The following is a 20418-nucleotide window of genomic DNA, read 5'->3' as shown; positions in this document are numbered from 1 at the left end:
CTTCCTCAAGTACCTTTACAAAGTAAAAGCAACGTTTTTAATCGCTGACCGTGTGGTCTCGCGCAAAATAAAAGCAATTTCATAGAGTTTAATTTTACGACTCCTAATGTCAATATAAACTAAGCGATAAGCACAGGTTTTATACATAATCATGCGTTTTATAGGAGCCTGAATTTTTAACAAATGTGAAGTTAATTATGTAAATTATGTAGTACCACATGATATGTAGCCAATAACCCAGCCCAGTCAGGGTATATTTCCCATTTGAGAATATAACATATTATATCATAATTATAACGTTAATGTCAAATTTGTCCTTAGGTGTTTTTAAATACTTAACGACAGTTATGACAAAACAATCCATAATTCATATTGGTTTTAAATTTAAGGCAAGTGTTTCTGGAATCATTGATTCGTCTTCTACCACTTTATCCTCCTCATGAGCACCGAGGTGGCGTACCAAAGGTGGGCACCAGTCCATCACAGGGCCACATAGAGACAAACAACCATCCACACTCACACCTATGGTCAATTTAGAGTGTCCAATTTCCCTAATCCACCAAATCTGCATGTTTTTGGACTGTTAAAAAAAAAAAAAAAAAAAAGATTTAAAAGTGTTATTCAGTCTCTGCAGGCCTTGCAAATTACATTGCTGAATAATAAGGAGGACAAACCCGCAATTCACTTTGATGAATGAAAAACACTGCTACAGAAATAAATATGTGAAGTGATGAAGGGGCTATAATTTCCATGTGGTAAAATAGAGGGCTGCTTTGTTTTGTCTGTCATGCTGTACTGAAATGTGATAACAGAAAAACAATGCTGTGGCCTGCAAAGAAACAGTCAGCTGGGAGATTTGTTTTTCAGCAAGACAATGGCCATATAATAGCAGCCAAAGTCCTGGGGTGGATAAGAACAAGTAAAGACTTCAATCTTATACTAAAATGTGTGGCAGGACCAGCAACTACTTTGCTGTGAAACTACACAGTCTGTGTGCAAAAACCTCACAAAATGGATCACAACTGTCTACAAGGTTTGGCTTGATTTAACACGCGAGAACAGACGGAACAAACAACCATTTCTCAGTGGTTCCATTTTATTAAATAAGTTTTATTTCTTTAAGAATAACTGAAGAAAAGTGTTAGCAATTTCTGTACAATTGTTTCACTGTTTTCCCTTGGATTTGCTGCAAACCTTGAAAGATCAACAGGGCTGAGAAATGTTTTGCTGCCACATAGTGCATTTTTAACCTAAAAAGAACATGTTTAGTCCACAGGCATCCGTCCGTCTCCTTCGAATATGTTCTGAAAAAATTCCTTAAGCTTCATTATTTACTCCAGTTTCATTTTGTCGTTGGCTTCACCTCTAAATCCCAGTTCATTGTCAAAAAATAAACAGAGGCACATTAGAAATACTGCCATTTTCCAAGGACTGTGTCTTTGATTGCATCAACAAACTGTGCAGGCACCCAGTAGACCCAATATTGAGACGCTTCTGTTGGACCCAACTGAAAAGCCTGCAAAAGTGAGAAAACCTGAGTCAGTGCATTAGAAGGATTGACATCTGTTGAACGACTAAAGACAGCAACACAAGTCCGTAAACAATAGCAAATCATGCAAAAAGGACGTGTGATTGCTATGTATACTGTGAACAATAGATGGTACAATGAAAAATTCCTTTGGTTTGCCTTACGCAACAACCCATTTAACACTCCCAGCAACCATTCAGCAACACAATGGCTGACTTGCACATTCACTCATGCTCTGCTTCAAGTCAGGGTGGATCACTGATACCGGTGACTGGAATAAAAGCTTCCTGTGTGCAGTGACATTTTAAATCATCCTTATCTTCTCCTCATACATTTTCAGCTCCTTGCAGATGCAGGAGCAGACTCGGAGCGAGTGGCTGACATCGTGTTTCATTTTTAGCCACAAACATTTAAAAAACCGAGACGTGTGTATCCCCGTGATTACACTGGTCACGCATCGGGATGTCACATATCTACACTACAGGTGCAACAGCACACTGATTGCATTCACCTGTTTTTATTAGTTGGCACAGCCAGTCAGTGGGAGCTGGTGCTCAACTTTAATAAGAAAGTAGGATTGTGTGGAAATTCCCTTAAATGTCTACTTTTACAATCATTCAGTTACTGAAACTACAATTTACACGCACTATATATTTTCTTTATTGTATTTTTAAATCTATGTCACTCTTGCACTCAAGTCAAACGCCTTTTATATTTTATGTAAGCACTTTATGCCTCGTGGTTGTAACGTGCCGTACAAATACATTTGCCTCGCCTAGAACGACAGATTTCAGATTTAATTCCATGTTGGGCAACAGTTAATTTTCTGGTGTATTTATTTTATATGAGTCTTAAAATGCCAGTATAAAGTGCAGTTATACGACCTCCTTCCAGGTAAAAAAGACATCAGTTACTCAGGTGAGTGAAGTATCGAGTAAACACTTCCCAAAAACTTTATAATCTTGATAAAAGCCCTGTTATGAAGCACACTTCTTCTCTTGAAAAAAACAAACAAAAACGCTTTGACATTAAGTGATAAACCGAAGCCACTTCTCTCGCGACCGCTACAACGGCCTCCGACATTACACCACACACTGTATTTCTCTGACATTGAAGAACAGGAGTGCCTTTAGACATAAAGGTTAATCTGGAGAAGGCACTGACATTTACCGCCCCACTGCAGAGCCCATAACAGCAAATGATGACCCTGTCACTCTGATGTACACATACTGCAGTGACTTCAGCAAAATGCTCCACCGCCTGCACTGTTTACTTACACAAGACACCGCTTCCACATCAACTAACAAATGTAGCGTTTCGTAGTGATTTAAAAAGTTTTGCTGAAGAGGCGACAGAGTCAGCTGCATAAACACGAGACTCCCGAATGTTGTTAACGTGAATCTGACATGCATTCGACAGCAAGAACACTTACCATCATGTGATAGTCGTCGTGGTCTTCGATGGGTTCAGACACTACGTTTTTAATGGAGCCCATGGGGACTTTCTCTGTTCTCTCTGGAGATGGGAAAGGTTTATCATCAGAATCTTTGTGTTGCATGGAAATGTAGTAAAATACAAGAACTGCATAGGAGTAAAAACTCACCCTTTGTTCCGATCCACAACTGATCCTGCTCCAGTTTGAAGGTGAGTCTAACTTTTCCTCCGGACTTGTTGTACATTCCGGATAAAGGCACTGTTGGTAATCGTTCCTGTTAGCGGGACAAAGCAGTTACTCGCGGTGACTGGGTTAGGATTATAACCAATTATAAACTCGTTTAGCTCAGGTTTGGTCACGTTGGCTGCAGACTTGAGTTACTATGTTTGTGCATCCCGTGTGTGTCTGTAAATAGGGAAAACAAGGAGTGACCGTGGTAATTAGAGGTCAAACAAATTTGATTTTTCTGTGGCTGATGCTGATGCCTGAAGTCTGGGCATCTAATGACAAATAATTGATGCCTTTTCCCCCATATTTATTTAGTTAATTTTCTTTTTTTTCTGACAGGAAAAAACAGTTTAGTGATAACAAATAATACAAAAAAAACTCTTAACTTCAGTTACCAGTTGTTGACACTACACTAATTCAGCAACACTAATGATCTGTCTCCCCAATCTAAATTTTATCTCTGTACTGTAGTGTAATTATATACAGTTTTTTCAATACAAAATACATGAAAAGGGTCAACACACAAAAAGTGCCATTTTTGAGTGTAATCTGCTTTAATTTCCTCTCACCTTTGTTCCTTTAATAGATGTCATCACATCCTCTGGTTTACCTTTGTCCAAAACCTTCCTATGTTGCTGAAATAACAGAGCAGATTTTGTTAAAAAAAAATAATAATAACAAAACCGTGTATCTGCAGAGATGTCATTCACCAGTCTTTACCTTTTGCCTGCATAAAGGCTCTTTCTTGTTTTCTTCTGCTTTGACTTCCTGCTGAATGACCTCTTTGGGGGTATTCACTGCTAATACATCATTTATTGTAGATCCTACCACCATTATTTTTGCACCATTTGTAACCTTTATGTCACGTAGCGTCTTGTCCTCTGGAAGCAATCCTTTGTACATCACTTTCTGCATTGCCGGGGGAAGACCTACGTTGATAAATGTGAAGACTCATTAAACATTTACTGCCTATTGTAAGATTTAATCTCTGGTAAAATAATACTGTGTGCTCCTACCAGTGAGTGAATGAATCCTCTCTTTTAGTTTGGCTCCGGTGCTATCGACAGGAATTTTCAGATCATATTTATTTTTGTTCCAGATAATCTTCAAATCCACCGTCTCCTGCTCGCCGTCCGCATCGTCCCCATTGCTAATACTAGAGTCCTGAGTTGTGGCATCACCTGCGCTTGCATTAGATGTAGTTTCTGCTTCATTTTTTTCAGCACATTCACCCAGTGGTTCAGCTTCGTTTGGCTTCGCCTCGGTCTCCATTACGACTTCTCCACTTCCTGGACAAATGTAGAAAAATATACACGGATTTAGATCCTTCATGATAAATTGTATTTACAAAAGATGACCTGGCATGTGTGTCCTGTAGCAGTTATTATTATAGCATTGTTTTTTAAATAAGAAATATATAAGATATAGCGACTAGAATATTCCATTCATAATTTCATATTCAAGTTTTCAAATTACAGAGCATAGTTGATTATGACTCATGTTTGCTACCCAGACTGACGTTAAAAACATTATAATCTGATTATAACATAAGCATATTGTGGCTAAAATTGTAACGCAGTAGTACCACACAATAAAAATTAGGTGTGCAATGATTATTTGATTATTAAATGAATCGTCAACTCTTTTGATAAACATTTTTCAATAAGTAAAACAAGCTTTGTGGTTTTTCAGCTCCTTCAGTGTGAATATTTTCTAGTTTCTTTGCTCCATATAACAACAAAATCCCTGAAACTGAATCAAGGATCAACATTTTCTGACACTGTATCGACCAAACAAGGATTAATCGAGAAATTATTAAAACAATCAATTATTAAAATAATCGTTAGTTGCAGCCCTAATAGTAATACCATAACAATATCAAAAATAATAACTACTACACTCTTAATTAGACAAACTAAATAAGACTTACACAATTACATTCCAGCCTGTGTGGTTTGCCAATTGTATACAGTCATATCGAATTGTGAATTAGATTGTAAAGGAACTCATTGCTCAGCACTACCCCCAATCGGGTTAATCAGACAATCATGTTTACATGACAGTGGCGTAATCAGACCCCTGTTTTGATCTGGTTATTGAAAATACTGTTTACCTAACGTATCTTCTTCAGACCCACTGAATGTTTTAATCCGGTTAATGTACTGTAGAATAGCGGTTAAATTCATGACGTTCATAATTATTTAATCGTACATTTACTGATGTTTTAGCACAACTTAAAGCTAAAGTGAAACACAGTTAACAGTGAAGTCTGGTTTCGCTTTTCTATTCACACACTCTTGTCTTTCTATTTACTTGTATTTCTTATTTTGTTTCCCTCTGTGATAATCATTTTACTTTTATATTGTGTGACGGCGCCAACTATAAGTGAACATTGCCTTATTTTGTTTTGTTCTTCCTGTAAACAAGGACTCGCTACTCAGTAGCTCCTAAAAAAACACGAATGGCCTTACTGGTGACCAAACTGCACCAAACTGGTTACTAGTGTAGTTCGTTAGTACACAGTCGTTACCATTCATAACGTAGCCCGGGTCATTTAGCACACGACCTGCTAAAGTTAACCCATTTAAGTTATTGGCTGGCTAAATGTTAACATTAGACTTAGTCAGCACCCAGATGTAGTTAAATTTGACTGATGTTAGCAAGCGTCAGCGGTAGCTAGCTACAACACTCGTTAAACATTTACGGAATACCGTTGCGGTTACGCGTAGTTTTACATCACAGCGACTTAATAGTGTCGTGTATTAACGTGTCAGCTTAAAGCACGCGGAGTTTCACTAACGGGATAAAAGTCAGAGTAAAGACATGAGGAGAATGCAGCTGTATTTCTCCTCAATACCCACCATCCTGCGTCGCCATGATGATTGTGTACAATTTGTTAGGTTGAGGCAAAGAGATTACAGCGAGCAGGATGAGCTCCGGTGTCGTGAATGGGAAAGTCCACCGGAGTTTTACAACCCCGTTACATTTAGGTGTTTTAACGCGAGAAACGACACACAAAGACAAAAATATGACTGTATTTTAAAATGACTTTACTTACCCGGACAATGTTAAAACATTTGTAGTTTCAGCAGCTAGCCGGCAAGCAGAAAGGCAGGAAGAGATCGCGCATGCGCAGTCGGAAAACACCCCTCACATAAAGTTGTGTAACGATAAAAGCAATAGATTTTTTAACGAAACGCATAGCAATTAAAGTCTAAAAAATCTAATAAACGCGGAAATACTTAAAACGAATAACAGCAAATATACACGGCGCAGTTTAGCCACAGACGGAACTGTTTGCAAACCCGGAAGTATTACGGAGATACTTCTCTTGCTCCACTGCGATTCTTTGTTGTTGTGGCGGCACAAGACCATGCACAAGACAACCGAGAGGTGGCACATCACTCAAAGGCTATTGGACACTCTCTTTCTTCTTCTTTTGCATTGTTTTGACGTTGTGGTGTCACAAGGGCGCTTTATCGCCAACTTTTGAAACCTTATGAGACAATTCTAGTCACATATTTTTGTCTCCTTATGGGTGAATACTATTAAATTTGAGCCCTCTATATTGATGTTTTATGACTTTCAGGCAGCTCTCTATCTCAAGAAAGTTTGGAGACCTCTGATACCCTCTTATTTTCGATGTCATTCCCCTGACCGCCTCTGGAGGGCAGCAAAGATAAACGAGTGTAAACGCCTGGAAAATAGCACAAACAATCAGAAGAAGAAGATTCTTAAAGTGGGCGATGAATATTGACGTTGACGAAAGTTATGACGGAGACGTCGAGGTGGGAAAAAGGGGAAGACCGCAAAGAAAGTGTTTTTTTAATTTAAGTCACAAGTTGTCATGCGAGCGCTGATTGGTATGAGAGGCGGGAAGTTGCGTTTATTCCAGTGTGGAGAGTGTGTTTCTCTCGGCTCTGCTCCTCTCATCCCTGCTGTCTGCGCATTAAACTTTAACATAAAGTGAGAGTAAAGGCTGTAACTGTAGTGGTGCTGCTTTGTTAAAATGGATTTATCGGAGACTTTTTACGAGTCCGCACGGGAGTCTTTATTAGATTTGTAGTTCATACCAGTCGACAGAACAACATTACCAGTGACTATACATCTGCCTAACGACTTTTTGTTCCTTCTTCGTAAACCGGCGGAGACACAAACACACCATGGCAGACACAAGGACCTTCAACGTTGTGATTTTGGGTGTGGGGTTTTTGCTCGTTTTCACCGCCTTCAACACCTGTGCAAACGTTGAAGTAAGTTTGAAAAACAAAACACAGCTTTAATCCTGCCTTTGAATGCATCACAAACTCCTGTAGTCAACTTTGTTTATGTCCCTTTTCCCTCAAAAACTCGTTTTTACGACGCAGTTAAACAACGCACAAGCTGGAAATGTGATTTCCAATATACATAAATATTATTATTATTATTACTACGATGTATTGGCATATATTATTGCAGTTATACTACACCTCACACATTTTCTTACATATTATTGGTTACTGCACTCCCAGGTTTCTGTATTTAATACCTTTCTTTATCCTATAGCTTTGGTACCTGTGCCTTGTAGTATTTGAACTTTTTTATTCTTTTGCTTTGACAAAATCTAAATAAAGCCAGCACAGCAGCAGCAGATGTATCATGGGCAGTAGAAAATTGGTCAATCAGAGCTGTGTGTCATGTGCACCTCGTGTTTCCAATTTTCTTCACTGGCCAGTGAATTGGTCGAAGCACATGAATGATTTTTATCAGGAAAATTAAATTGGTTTTTATTCATTTGTTCATGGTCCTTTTTTTAAAATCTTCCCTCCAGCAAACTGTGGTGAAAAGCCTAAACAATGATACCTTCACTGGCAGTGGCTACCACAGGTAAGCTCACAGGAACATTCTTGCTGATGTGTGTTATAAACCTGTTAAAGTCATTTGTCATAACATCGTCCGCCTCCTTCACAGTCTCGGAATCATCTACGGCGTCTTCTCTGTCTCAAATTTACTTGCACCGATGATCGTCACAGTCATTGGACCAAAGTTTTCTATGTTTTTAAGTGGCCTGCTTTACAGGTAAGCATGGAAATAATTACTCGCAGGATGTTGATACGGATGAAGAACGACACACGTTTCTAATGTCCCTTCCCATGTTCTGTGTCTAGTGGTTACATCGCTGTGTTCATCATCCCTTCAACATGGTCCTTTTACTTGACCTCTGTGCTCATTGGCGTCGGAGCAGCATGTGAGTAAACTGTCAGACGTCCTTCACATATACTGCATGCATGCACACAGTGACCTTTTTGTTGATAGGGATGCACAATTTAGGCTTCAAAACACATTATTGGATATTGGCAAACATCCCAAGATCCCCAGATATGACTAATGACGAAGAACATTTGGTATCGGTTATCTCAAATACATGGAGCTTTATCTGTGACAAAGGAAGATGAATCATGGACTATAATGTTAATTACTGTCTTTTATTTGTATTAGTATGAGTTGCATTTACACTAATTCATTAAGTGAGGATCATATAATGGTTATTTTTTTGCCTTTTTGTGAAATTTTCCACAACTTATGATGACTTCCAGTGGCCAAAGATTGTTGTGCAGAACAAAGATAAGTACATAAATCATTATGTTTAAGAAGCTGCAACTAGGAACGATATGAATACAAAAGGTTGGTTCATCACATTCAACATATATATAATAAAAATATACAGCGTTTATAACAGATTACACACCAGTTTGACTCCTCGCAGTTATGATAATATCATGAACTAAGGAGGTTAAGGAGTTATAATTATAGACTGAATATACATTTTTTACATCGTCTTCTGGTTACTTCCTGGAGACATAAGAATGTTTTGTACCAGGGGGTGTAAACATGAAGGAGTGTGTCACTCAGTCGGGGGTTTCAGGTCTTCTTCAATAGCACATGATGTTGAATTTGTGAATTATGTTCCCATTTAGAAGAACATTTACCATATTATATCTATATATGAGTCTTTCTGCAATTTTTTCTGTTAAAATTGGTTAAAACACAGAGGCACATCTTTAAATACTTCACCATGGCTCCTGTTGTTTTTGTTGTTTCTTTTTGCAACCTTTGCAAACTAATTTTGTGTTAAAATCCAAACGGTGTTTAATAATGCATGCAGGGATTATCATGACTGGAAATGTGATGATGCATACAAACAGTATATCCCAAATTAGCCTTTAAATGGGTTAGGCGCCGTTTCTGTAAATAGTGCACAGCACCTTGAGCTCGCTCAAATCTGTTAATGAAAATAAAGTGAAACCGGCTCTTTGCTGAGTGTTTACTGGGGGGGGAAAAAATGAAGAGAAATGATTTGGTGGGGGTCGGTTTGTAACTGCAGCCTGAAACTGCTGCAGTGCGATGAATTTTCATCATGTGCCTGACATGCTAGGCTGTGCTTAAACACATTATCCACCAACACAGATGGATCACTTTTCCCTTCATGTGAGTTATTAACTGACCAGATAATGTTTCCTATTCTTCTTGAAATGACCCTCACTGACCCACAGTGCTGTGGACGGCTCAAGGACACTTTCTGGTGGAAAACTCTGAGGCGTTGACTATCAACAGGAACACAGGGATGTTTTGGGCTCTTCTACAGTGCAGGTATGCTGCTGTTTACACTAATGACTGACTCTCTCTTTTAGGGCTAAACAATACATCATTATCAAATTGAAATGGCAATTTAAAGGGAAACTAAACCCCCTCTTCTGAAGCTAACTTTGCCCAATTCCTGATTGTGAAAAATGCCAAGAAGTGGGCTAAGAGCTGAGTGAGGGAGAGTGGCGAGCATTGCAGGGGGCGTGGTCTAGTAGTGAAATCTGACATTGAGTTGCAAAATGAGACGTCAACTATTTTGATAATGGACTATTAGGTTTGATTAAAACAAGTTTTCTGATATTTCAGCTTCTTCAATGTGAATATTTTTGGGTTCTTTGCTCCATATAACAAAGAAAATCATTAAGAATGAATCACTTTGGGTTGTGGTTAAAACAAGACATAATTTCCAGGTTTGAGAAACACTGATCCACATTTTTCAAATTTTCTTTTGACATTTCACACACCAAACAAGTACTCGATTCATCGAGGAAAATAATAGACAGATTCATTAGTTGCAGCCCCAACTGTAATCATCATTATTATTATTTAATTTATTATCATTATTTTTTTGTTATCTGTTTTATTTTCTACTCGCTCGTACCACCAGAGGAAACTCACGTACCACTGCTGGTACACGTACCACAGTTTGAGAACCATGGCTTTACACTCTTCACAACTGTGAAGAGTTGCACCTGGATCAGCAGATAACATTTAGTTACACTTTAAAACAACGCAATTGTCAAATCGCAAAGGCTGCAATTGAATTTAATAAGAATTTAATAGGTGTTTTACAAAATTTGCAAAAAGAATGGAAAAACATCTCATACAAGTATAAATTATAAAGCCAATATTTGTGATGGTGTCATGTGTTGGTTATTTCATAAATTGTGCTACCTCTTGTCATATTCATCTGCAAGTCGCTAGAGTCGCTGCAAAATATAATATTTAAACGACAACAGAAAACAAACAGCCAAAAGCCCTTTAATCCAGTGAGATTTGCAGGTGAGAGTTTGGGTCGTTTCATGTCTTTTATGTGGTCCACAGCTCTTGCACACAAGCGCGGACATCTAATTTGTATTTGCTAAAATATGCAAATTGAAAAATTGAATTAGTATAATAATTACTTTGGCTGTCACCTGCGCCAGAGCTCACAACAGGGCAACGCTAATCCGAGTCTGCAGTGGCAATTCCTGCCACAGTAAACTTATGAATCAATTCCTCACAGCCCACACACACACACACACACACCGTACTCAGTCAGTGTTATCTATTATGAATATCCCGTTATCCCTCATTGAGGCTTTGGGAAAGAATAATTGCACAAAATGTTAAGCGCCCAAGAGGTCTGATTGTCGTAAAACTTGCCATCCACAGGAAACGGTATTGAGGGTGTTGTAATTAAATGTTCAAGTGTTTAGTACTGAAATAAAAAAAAAAATCAGATTATGATGAACTTTGGAGGGATAATTTATTGCCTCCTTGTTTGGTTGGTTCCAGCGGCATCTGTATCATTTATGGGCAACTGGATGCAACTGTGTTGTACAGTGTGGAGGATGATAAGCGTCATAACCACTTCTTTACACTTTAGTTTCAATGTGATGGATGAGCCAATGGTGGATTGTGTTCTTATCAGGTGAAAACCATGTGTCCCCAAAATGTCACATTGTTTTAAGACACCAAGACTCCGTCCGAGTTGGGATTCATGTAGTTGCGGTTTTGGGCGTTGAGTCAAATCACATGATTTTCATCTACAAACCTCCACTTACTGATATGTTCAGCTATTTTGGGGGGCTGCAGGAAAAACCTATGACAGGAATTACCTAATTCATTGTAAATTTAGTTGCTTATTTTTACACATTTTGGGTACAAAATCTGCAACATAGTATTTACATAATACAGTGTGTAAGATGTAGCCACATTTATCGGTGAAGTTGTATTTGTTGCAGCTGAATATTTATCATTAAAACAAAAAAAACAAAAGATATTAATTACTGGCTATTGTAAAAACACTGTGATCCAAAATGATGGCATCCATGGAGCTGACCCGGCCCATTGCACCTACATTTCATTTCACCTACATTTACACACTGGACCTTTAAGGCAGGAGACATTATTATTGTTTTGGTTGTTTGTCCCATTTTCCCAGTAATTTTGACAATTTGACAAGTCAGTGTCACATCAAAATGCAAAAATGGCCATAATGCAAGAATCCAAACCCAACTTATTATTTAAAACACTTTTTTTTGCCTCTTATTGTGTATTAATATTTGCTTCTGAGTGAATCAAATCAGTGACTCCACTACAAGATGAAGATGAGGTGATATGACTGAAAAACACTAAAAACATTGAGGTCATATTTGTAAACATTGAATGAGGCGAAGAGAAACTGTGACTAGTAGTGATTAAATGTGTTTTTTGTCATGTATGTTTTTGACTCAAAAATCATTGTTGCCTCTTTTTTTTTACAGCATGTTGTTTGGAAATCTTTACATTTACTTTGACTGGAATGGGAGAACAGAGATATCAGGTACGGTACCGTCGTGAATATAATGGAAGACATCAATAGCTTTACCAAAGATAACTCTGTATGCATTTTGTGTTATATATCTACATTTTTCCTCTCAGACAACACTAGGAAAAACAACTTCATGTCCTTGTTGGTGGCCTCTGTACTCGGTACACTCAGCTTCCTGGTGCTGAAGAAGAGCCATCACGAAGAGGAGATGCTCTCTGAAGACGAAGGGCAGGCGCTGCTCTCAACTCGCACAATGTAAATGCTTCTGATAATTACACCTTTCCTCACCGTGCTCTCACAAAACGACCGAGGATGTACGACAATCACTTCTAAAAGGACACACCGGCTATGAATGTAAATTAGTGAGTGCCATGATGAGATATATTACTGTAAACATGGCCCAAAAAAAAGGGTTTTAATTTACCTTTCGTCCAGTGTTCATAACAAAACCACGCAACAAATCATTTTTCAAGCAACCTTAATAATTTTTCTTTTTCAGGATGACTTACCGCCGCAGCTCTGATGGAACACTTGTCCTTCACATAAATGACAGCAGCCATTTCTCTCTAGATCATTGCAATTTTGACAAGTCTAATCATAGCCCTCTTCAAGCAGGGTGCAATCATGCAGATTCAGGACGACTGGGACGGAGACTTGACAAAGGGACGGACGTGTTGATAGCAGTTAAACACCGCAAACCACTTCAGACGCCGCCCTTCACATTAGACGTCAACTATACATTTCTGTGACTTGAATGTGGACAAACTCAAACTGTGAAGTGTAGGACAGGAAATCGACTTTGGGGAAGAAGAAAAACATGCTAAAATTGAAATTGGACGATCACATAGAAATCCCGTTTGTTCTCCGAGGCTGTGTTTGTCTCTTATGGCAGCAGATTGTTTTTGAGACAGTGTTGTGAGAATCTGCCAGATGCAGGTATTTGCTTTCCGCCGGAGTCTGTGCATGATTCTCGCAGCATAACAAGGAATTCTTGTGGGAGCAGTTGTTATCTGTGGAAGTGCTGTTGTGTGCACTCTGTTGGGATTTTGAAGAAGTCTTGTGATCTCACTCTGCAGCTAAAGTTTCTTAGATTTGTAAATAACTTTGCCAGGTTTACACTCAAAGGACGTTATGGTGTTGTTTGTGTGTGGAGATGATTAAGTTCCAGCTTTGGGGAAGTTAAAACGTGTTTCCTTTTCTCTTGGTTAGGTATAAACAACGAGCAAACACTGCCGCGCAGGATGCAAAGTCGGAATTCAGTAAGTTCTATTCTACATCTGAGTGTTTATCACCTGATGTGTTACTCATTTACACCCAATCCCTGCATGTATTTATTATCTTCAATGTCTTTTTATTCACATGCATAGAACAAACTCTACAGTGTGTCCCATGTTCAGACAACACACTATCTTGAGGCAGGTATTTAGTATGTAGTGTGTTCACACATGTCAGTTTTTGAAAGTGGGTATTCACCTGCAGCCAGGGTTGTCCACGCTCACATGTTTTATTATGTGTTCATTCTAAATGGGAACATCACTCGCTCTCCTCTTCTACCACTTTATCCTCCACCCGAAGGTCTCGGAGGGCGCTGGTGCCAATCCCAGTTGATGACATATAGGGCGAAAGCCAGGGGAATATACCCAGGACAGGTCGCCAGTCCATCACAGGGCCTAAATAGAAACATCGTTTCCAAAATTTGCATCATGTTCTTTTGAAAAAAAGACATGAAACTAACAAATGAAAACATCAACTCCTCAGGAAAATGTTTACCGACATCATAAATCAAGTCAAAATTGGGCTTTACACACCCACTAAGTCCACTTTCGCTTCAAACTGGAATGTCAAAGTCCAGTTCTTGTACAGAGTCTGTGGTTGCAGCTAACAGGTCATGGAACAGCAGCATAATACACAGGAAACACTGCAACATGTTTTCTGTCCCTTGGGAAAGTGGTGTTCCGATTTCCTGGCCCTATTATTTTGGGATCAGGGGCTGAACTGTTTGGGAACCTTTGAATTCATTTATCAAATTTAGACCCTGTGAGTGAGTGATAATCATCACCTCCCACTGAGCCACTAGCCTGGATCAGAATGAACATGCAGGCAAAGAACTTCTTTACCTTGCATCCTGGCAGAGAAAAAGTTTCATATTTTTCTCAGCAGACGTAAATATGTGTGTTGTTTTTGCTTTCTGTTGTGTTCTGTTCTCCTCCCATACTGCAGGTAACCTCGAGTTCTCTGTTCCACCGCTGTTGGAGTGCATCTCACAGGCAGTCGCCGGCACTTTTTGTTTTTCCTTGAGTGAAAATTGCTTCCACGTTGATATGAATCTTCCAGCGTTACAACACAGAACACAGAAGCCGCTTGTGAGAGAGTTTTATTTCAGATTATATCTCTGTTACTTGACTGGGAACTTGCACCTGCTGTCAGTGCAGCACCGATGCAAGTCGAGAAAGGGCATCTGGTGGGATTTCTTCATGTAAAATGAGATTTTTCCTCACTCTACATCTCTCATGAGTGTTTCTCTAACCAAATGTGGCTTTTTGGGTTATTCAGACATTATATTTTCTCATTTTGAACCAGCACTAAACTTAAATCGTCAAAGGAAAACGGGGCCTTGACATGCTCATCTTTTATGTGAGCTCAAAATAAAAGATGAGCAGGCCATTACTGCTCAAATATAGTGCTTAGCAATTCAAATCAGTATTTTTGTGTCTCCCCTTGTTAAGAAACTATCCTGCAACTTCTGAAGACTAAAACTATACTGCTCCTGAGTCCCTGCATGGCATACAGTGGTAAGTGTAAAGCAGAATGTATTTTATGTAATGGGCTTTTTAATTTCAGCACATGCAGTATCCTTACTGAATATATTCCTGCTTTTAAAAAAAAATGTTTTTATATTAATTAACTCTCTGGGGAAACCTATTATGTATTTAATTCAACATTTAATGTCTATTTTTATCTCATCCAATGTATATTGTCTGGGTGTTTTCATATAAGCGCCTCCAGATTTCTACCACGCCCTCGCTCGTGCTTTTTAATTTCAGTATATTTTATTATATTATTCGTATCAGGGACAGTGTTGACAAAATATATATTAATTAAGAGGAAAGACGCTTTGTGCCAGATTTAGCAACTAGCTAATTGCCATCTGTAGTTCCCCGGGCAGGTGAACAAACACAATAAAGTACAGCGCATACACACGTACACACTCTCAACGGTGCGCTGAATAAAAGCAAGACGTTCTAAGATATCAAAATTTAAGATAAATGTGCTCATGTAGCCACAGAGTGACAAATCAGTGCCAAAAAAGACTAATTCAAGTCCATTTTCAAGTTATTTTTCTTGTATTTGTGGGCACGAAATCAAATAAATCCTTTGTTTTCCAGGCCTGGAGCTATCTTTCTACAGCGGAGTATATGGGACATGCATTGGAGCAACGGCGCACTTCGGACCGGCAGCCAAAGGCTTGATTGGCATCTCTGGGATCGTGGTAGGCATTGGAGAAATCGTGGGTACGTTAATATTTCTCTGTCATCAGAGCTTGTTTACAGTCACTGAACATCCCTGGGCTCATGTCGACTTTGTTCTTCCTCCTCAGGTGGAGGCTTGTTTGGTTTGCTGTTCAAGAACAACCGCTTCAGACGGACGTCCGTGGTTTTCCTGGCAATGGTTGTCCACTTTGTTGCCTTCTATTTGATCTTCCTCAGCATCCCTGGCGACGCTCCTGTCGTCTTTAAAACCGCCACGCAAGAGAACCCGTATCTCACTCCAAGGTATTTCATTTCTGTGATGATTTCACCATAAAAGTATGCAGACATCTGAAATGCCAATGTCACCTTTCTGTTTCGTCTTTAATAAAAAAAGACAATATATTCCCCCTCAGCGTCTCCATTGCCCTGCTGTGCAGCTTCTTGCTTGGACTCGGGGACAGTTGTTTCAACACACAGCTCTACAGCATATTAGGCTGTGTTTATGCTGAACACAGCACATCTGCTTTTGCCATCTTCAAATTCATCCAGGTAATCCCATGTCTCCTGTTCTCAGACACTGTTAGCAGAGCCCAGCAAAGCCGGGTTAAAGTGTTGTCCCGTCAAGTGTGAAATAAATTCACCTGAAGCCTCATTAAAATAGGAAAAGACGGAGACCCACACGCGGAGCTTAATCCCTCCCTTTTTCCTTCCTGCAAAATTGGTGTCTAACCAAACATAAACCCTCGAAGTTGCAGTGTTTTTTATAAATATTTAAAATGAACACTTGTTAAATAAAAAGCTTACTGCTACATGGGCCTAATAAACAGGATTTTCAGTTTTTGCCTTATGTTATTGTAAATGCACGAAACAATTAAAGTTCAATTATGAAAATGATTCAATCTTAACTGCAGTAAACTATGGTAAATAGCTGGTGCAAGGTAATTGGCCCAGAATATTTTTTCTCAAAATATACAGCAGGACAGAGTCACTGTTGGTACGTAAAATATGATGATAATCTGAATCACATGGTGTTTCTTCTAATCTCAAACAGGTTTATTGTTTTTCATAGCTAGCAAGTCTGATATGCAGGAACATTTGCAGCCTAGATATGATACAATAAAATATGTTAAAATAAAATGACATAATTATAAGATGCGATACGTATGATGAGATATGATACAATGTGATATTTACGTTAAAATGCGATATAAGATACGATGAGATATGTTACAATAAGATATGATACAAAACATGATACGATAGGATGCCTAATGATACAATACGATACGTACGATAAAATGCGATATAAGACACAATACATATGATACGATAAGATGCGATATGATACAATACGATACATGCGATAAAATGCGATATAAGACACAATACGATACTTGCGATACAATGCGATATAAGGTACAATACATATGATACAATAAGATGCGATATGATACAATACATGCGATAAAATGCGATTTAAGACACAATACGATACATGCGATAAAATGCGATATAAGGTACAATACATATGATACGATAAGATACGATATGATACAATACATGCGATATAAGATACAATATGATATGATATGATAAGATATGATATAAATTATGATGAGATATGATACACGTGATATGATATAATACAATACGATATGATGCAACACATACGATACAATGCAATATGATACAATACGTACGATCAAATGCGATATAAGGTACAGTATAATACATACAATATGATAAGATGCTATATGATAAGATTAGTTACAAAAACGAACAACAGATAAAACGTGATTTGATACAATATGACATGTACGACAAAATGCAATATGATAAGATACGATACAAACGATACGATACCATAAGATGTGTTATGATAAGATACAATATACACGATAAATTGTGATACTATAAGAGATGATACAATGAGATAAGCTAGGATACGCTAAGATGTCATTAAAAATGATACCATAAAATGCGATACATACAATATAAGATGTGAAATGATAAGATATGATTCAGTACGACAAGATAAAACAAGATATGATAAGCTAAGGGGGATAGCGCAGTTGAAGCATCATTAAAAATATAAATACAACGACGAGGGACAGTATAAACATAAGGATTATAAGCAGATGAACACAGTTTACCTTGTGTACGCTGTGAAGACTACTGAAGTAACTCTTTAACATAGCGAGCGCTGCTTCCCTGAGAGCTGCCGTGTTTAGTTACGGTTGATAAGCTGTGACTGGGCAATTGCTGTTTGGGATCAGGGATTATTGAACAGTCAGCCAACAGTAAATGCACCACAGGGATGTGTTAGTTTGACAAAAGAAGCGCGAGTGTTACTTCCCGCTGTCAGCCGGGGTGCCGTAACTCGTTCAGGCTCGCGAGAGTAACCCTGTCTATTAAATGACGGAGCAGAAACTAAGTTACTTTTCCCTCGACAGTCTGTTTTTGCAGCCGTGGCGTTTTTCTACAGCGGTTACGTCCTATTGATGTGGCAGCTCCTGCTGATGGTCATCCTGGGCTTCGCTGGGACGCTGTGCTTCTTCGTGGTGGAGAGGATGCAGAACGTCTCGGGGGATTTGCAGGAATATTAGAGATGAGACATTTTGTGGTTTTCTAGCTTTTCTTAAATTTTGATAAATGTATGTTAATGTGTATGGCATGGACTTTGCCAAAGGTGCATATTCTTTGGGTACATTTTAAATTGTGAACCAGGTTTCTCTAAATTATGACCACTCAGTGCCTGAGTGCTTCCAATTAAACACATTTAAACTGAAGTAAACTGCCATTAGAACATACAATCATGTATTCTATGTCATTTATGATTTTAATCTCAGGTCAAAGCTTCAAAATATTATGTTAGTTTTTATTAAAAAACACAAATACCTATACATTTTCCTCTATAAATGAGCCATAACTGCAAGCAAAATAAGGTAAATAAATGCTAAATTTGAAGGGTAATAGGAGTCCACTTATCTGCATAATACAAAAAGCAATATGGGTATTTAATTAGAGACAAGACATTTTAGTTTTTCTAGCTTTTTTAGTTTTTGATAATTTTGTGTGTGTTCATGTGTATGGCATGGATTTTGCCATAGGTGTGTATTTTTTTTGGTACATTTTAAATTGTGAACCAGTTTTGTTTTTTATTTTTTTTAAATAATGACCACTCAGTGCCTTAGTGCTCCCGATAAATCCAATTGAAACTGCTTTAAACGGCCATTAGAATACACAACCTGTACATTTTGCTCGATATGACATATACAGCACATGCAAAATAAGGTAAATACCAAATATGAAGGAGTAATGCGTGTCCAAGTATAATAATCACATAATACAAAAGGATATTTTACTCCGACCAGTTTGTTTATTTGAAACTGTACAAAAAAAATAATGATGCCATAATGTTATTATCATATAGTATTTGCAAGACAAATAATTTGTGTTGTTTTCGTAATATGAAAATCGGTTGTCTCATGTAAACAAGCTTGTTTTTTTAAAGAGAGAAAGATAAATATTATGGTATTTGTGATGTGGTTAAAAAGAAATTAGTTTAATATGTGTACTAATATAAAGTGTCACTTTTCTTTGGGTATAATTGATTTGCTGGACTGATAAGTTCTTTTATTCACCATGGGAACCTGTTTTTCTTCTTCTTCTTTTTTACTTTAATTGACAGAAGGTTTCACACGTTTGGAAAATAACGACTTGAAAAGTTCAAATTGATGTCACGCCCGGAACTAAGCTGCCTTAAGAGAAGCGGTGACGAGTATTGCACAGTCCTTGCGCATTTCACTCTTTTAATTACACTAAACAATATGACTGCTGACTGTTTTCTTTCTCTTTTACTTGTTCGTTTACTTCGTGAAGGATTTACAGTACTTTTTACTTGCATCGCTTCCAGCTCAGGTTTGTTTGTCAGTGTCGCCGATGAAGATATTTTTTCTGTTGTTTATATTGTATCAGAATGATTGACAGGTTTGAAAATGAAGCACAACATTGTTCCTTGTCATCGCGTGTCAGAAATAATGCTCACTAATTAACGCCTGACAATCACTCTTTCTCAATGTTTTCTGTACATTTTTGCATATTAATGTCAGTGTTTTGCCTCAGTTTTGTGGAATAAAGTTCTATGTTCTCATTTTGCATTTCTGGTCCGACTTTAACTGAACCTATAGTGAGCAAAAGCAAAAAAATCAAGGTATTATTTACTTTTCTAATTAATTTGCAGCTCAAATTCAGATGGAATTAATTACATTATATAAGGTTGGTTATATTTGGAGAAAGAAAGGAAACAAAAGAAGAGGAAAGTGTGAATTTTGAGTTTCTTGACCCTTTAACGCCGAGTGTATTGCGGACGACACGTTCGCACAAGTGCACTTTGCATTACCGTAATTACGCGACAGTTTGTTCTATCAGAAAGATTCCGACGGTTTCCGAAAGCTGAGAAGTTGCACGTCAAAGCCAATGTGTGGTTATTATGGTAATTTTACTTGTGCTGTTGCAGGAAGCCAGCGAATCAGCGTCTTTGTCACAAGGAAGGGGAAAAGTGGGGGAAAACGCCTGTACATAGTTTCCATTTTTTTGCCTGTTTTTGGCCATTGGC

The 20418-nt window shown here is 38.1% G+C and overlaps 2 protein-coding genes across 3 annotated transcripts; one reads left to right on the top strand and one right to left on the bottom strand.

Moving 5' to 3' along the window:
• Nucleotides 1-1078: 1078 nt before the first annotated feature.
• ubfd1 (ubiquitin family domain containing 1) lies at nt 1079-6375 on the bottom strand. Of its 2 annotated transcripts, none has more exons than XM_058653311.1 (7): nt 6250-6375; nt 4208-4480; nt 3912-4120; nt 3761-3826; nt 3132-3237; nt 2961-3043; nt 1079-1516 (listed from the first exon to the last, which is right to left on the bottom strand). In XM_058653311.1, exons 2-7 carry the CDS (start codon nt 4461-4463, stop codon nt 1406-1408), a joined length of 831 nt encoding a protein of 276 aa, XP_058509294.1. In that variant the 5' UTR covers nt 4464-4480; nt 6250-6375; the 3' UTR covers nt 1079-1405. The 2 variants fall into 2 exon arrangements, with proteins under 2 accessions (XP_058509294.1, XP_058509291.1); XM_058653308.1 differs by lacking the exon at nt 6250-6375 and adding an exon at nt 6053-6123.
• A 167-nt stretch (nt 6376-6542) lies between these two features.
• Nucleotides 6543-19958, top strand: LOC131475306 (UNC93-like protein MFSD11). The gene is made up of 13 exons (XM_058653307.1): nt 6543-7444; nt 8002-8057; nt 8142-8249; nt 8339-8418; nt 9725-9821; nt 12284-12342; nt 12441-12585; nt 13540-13589; nt 15057-15122; nt 15717-15842; nt 15929-16103; nt 16214-16349; nt 18254-19958. Exons 1-13 carry the CDS (start codon nt 7355-7357, stop codon nt 18404-18406), a joined length of 1341 nt encoding a protein of 446 aa, XP_058509290.1. The 5' UTR covers nt 6543-7354; the 3' UTR covers nt 18407-19958.
• Nucleotides 19959-20418: the final 460 nt, after the last annotated feature.

The sequence above is a fragment of the Solea solea genome, chromosome 16 (assembly GCF_958295425.1).
Source record: "Solea solea chromosome 16, fSolSol10.1, whole genome shotgun sequence".
Taxonomy (NCBI): Eukaryota; Metazoa; Chordata; class Actinopteri; order Pleuronectiformes; family Soleidae; genus Solea; species Solea solea.
This window is presented reverse-complemented; position numbering and strand designations above follow the sequence as displayed.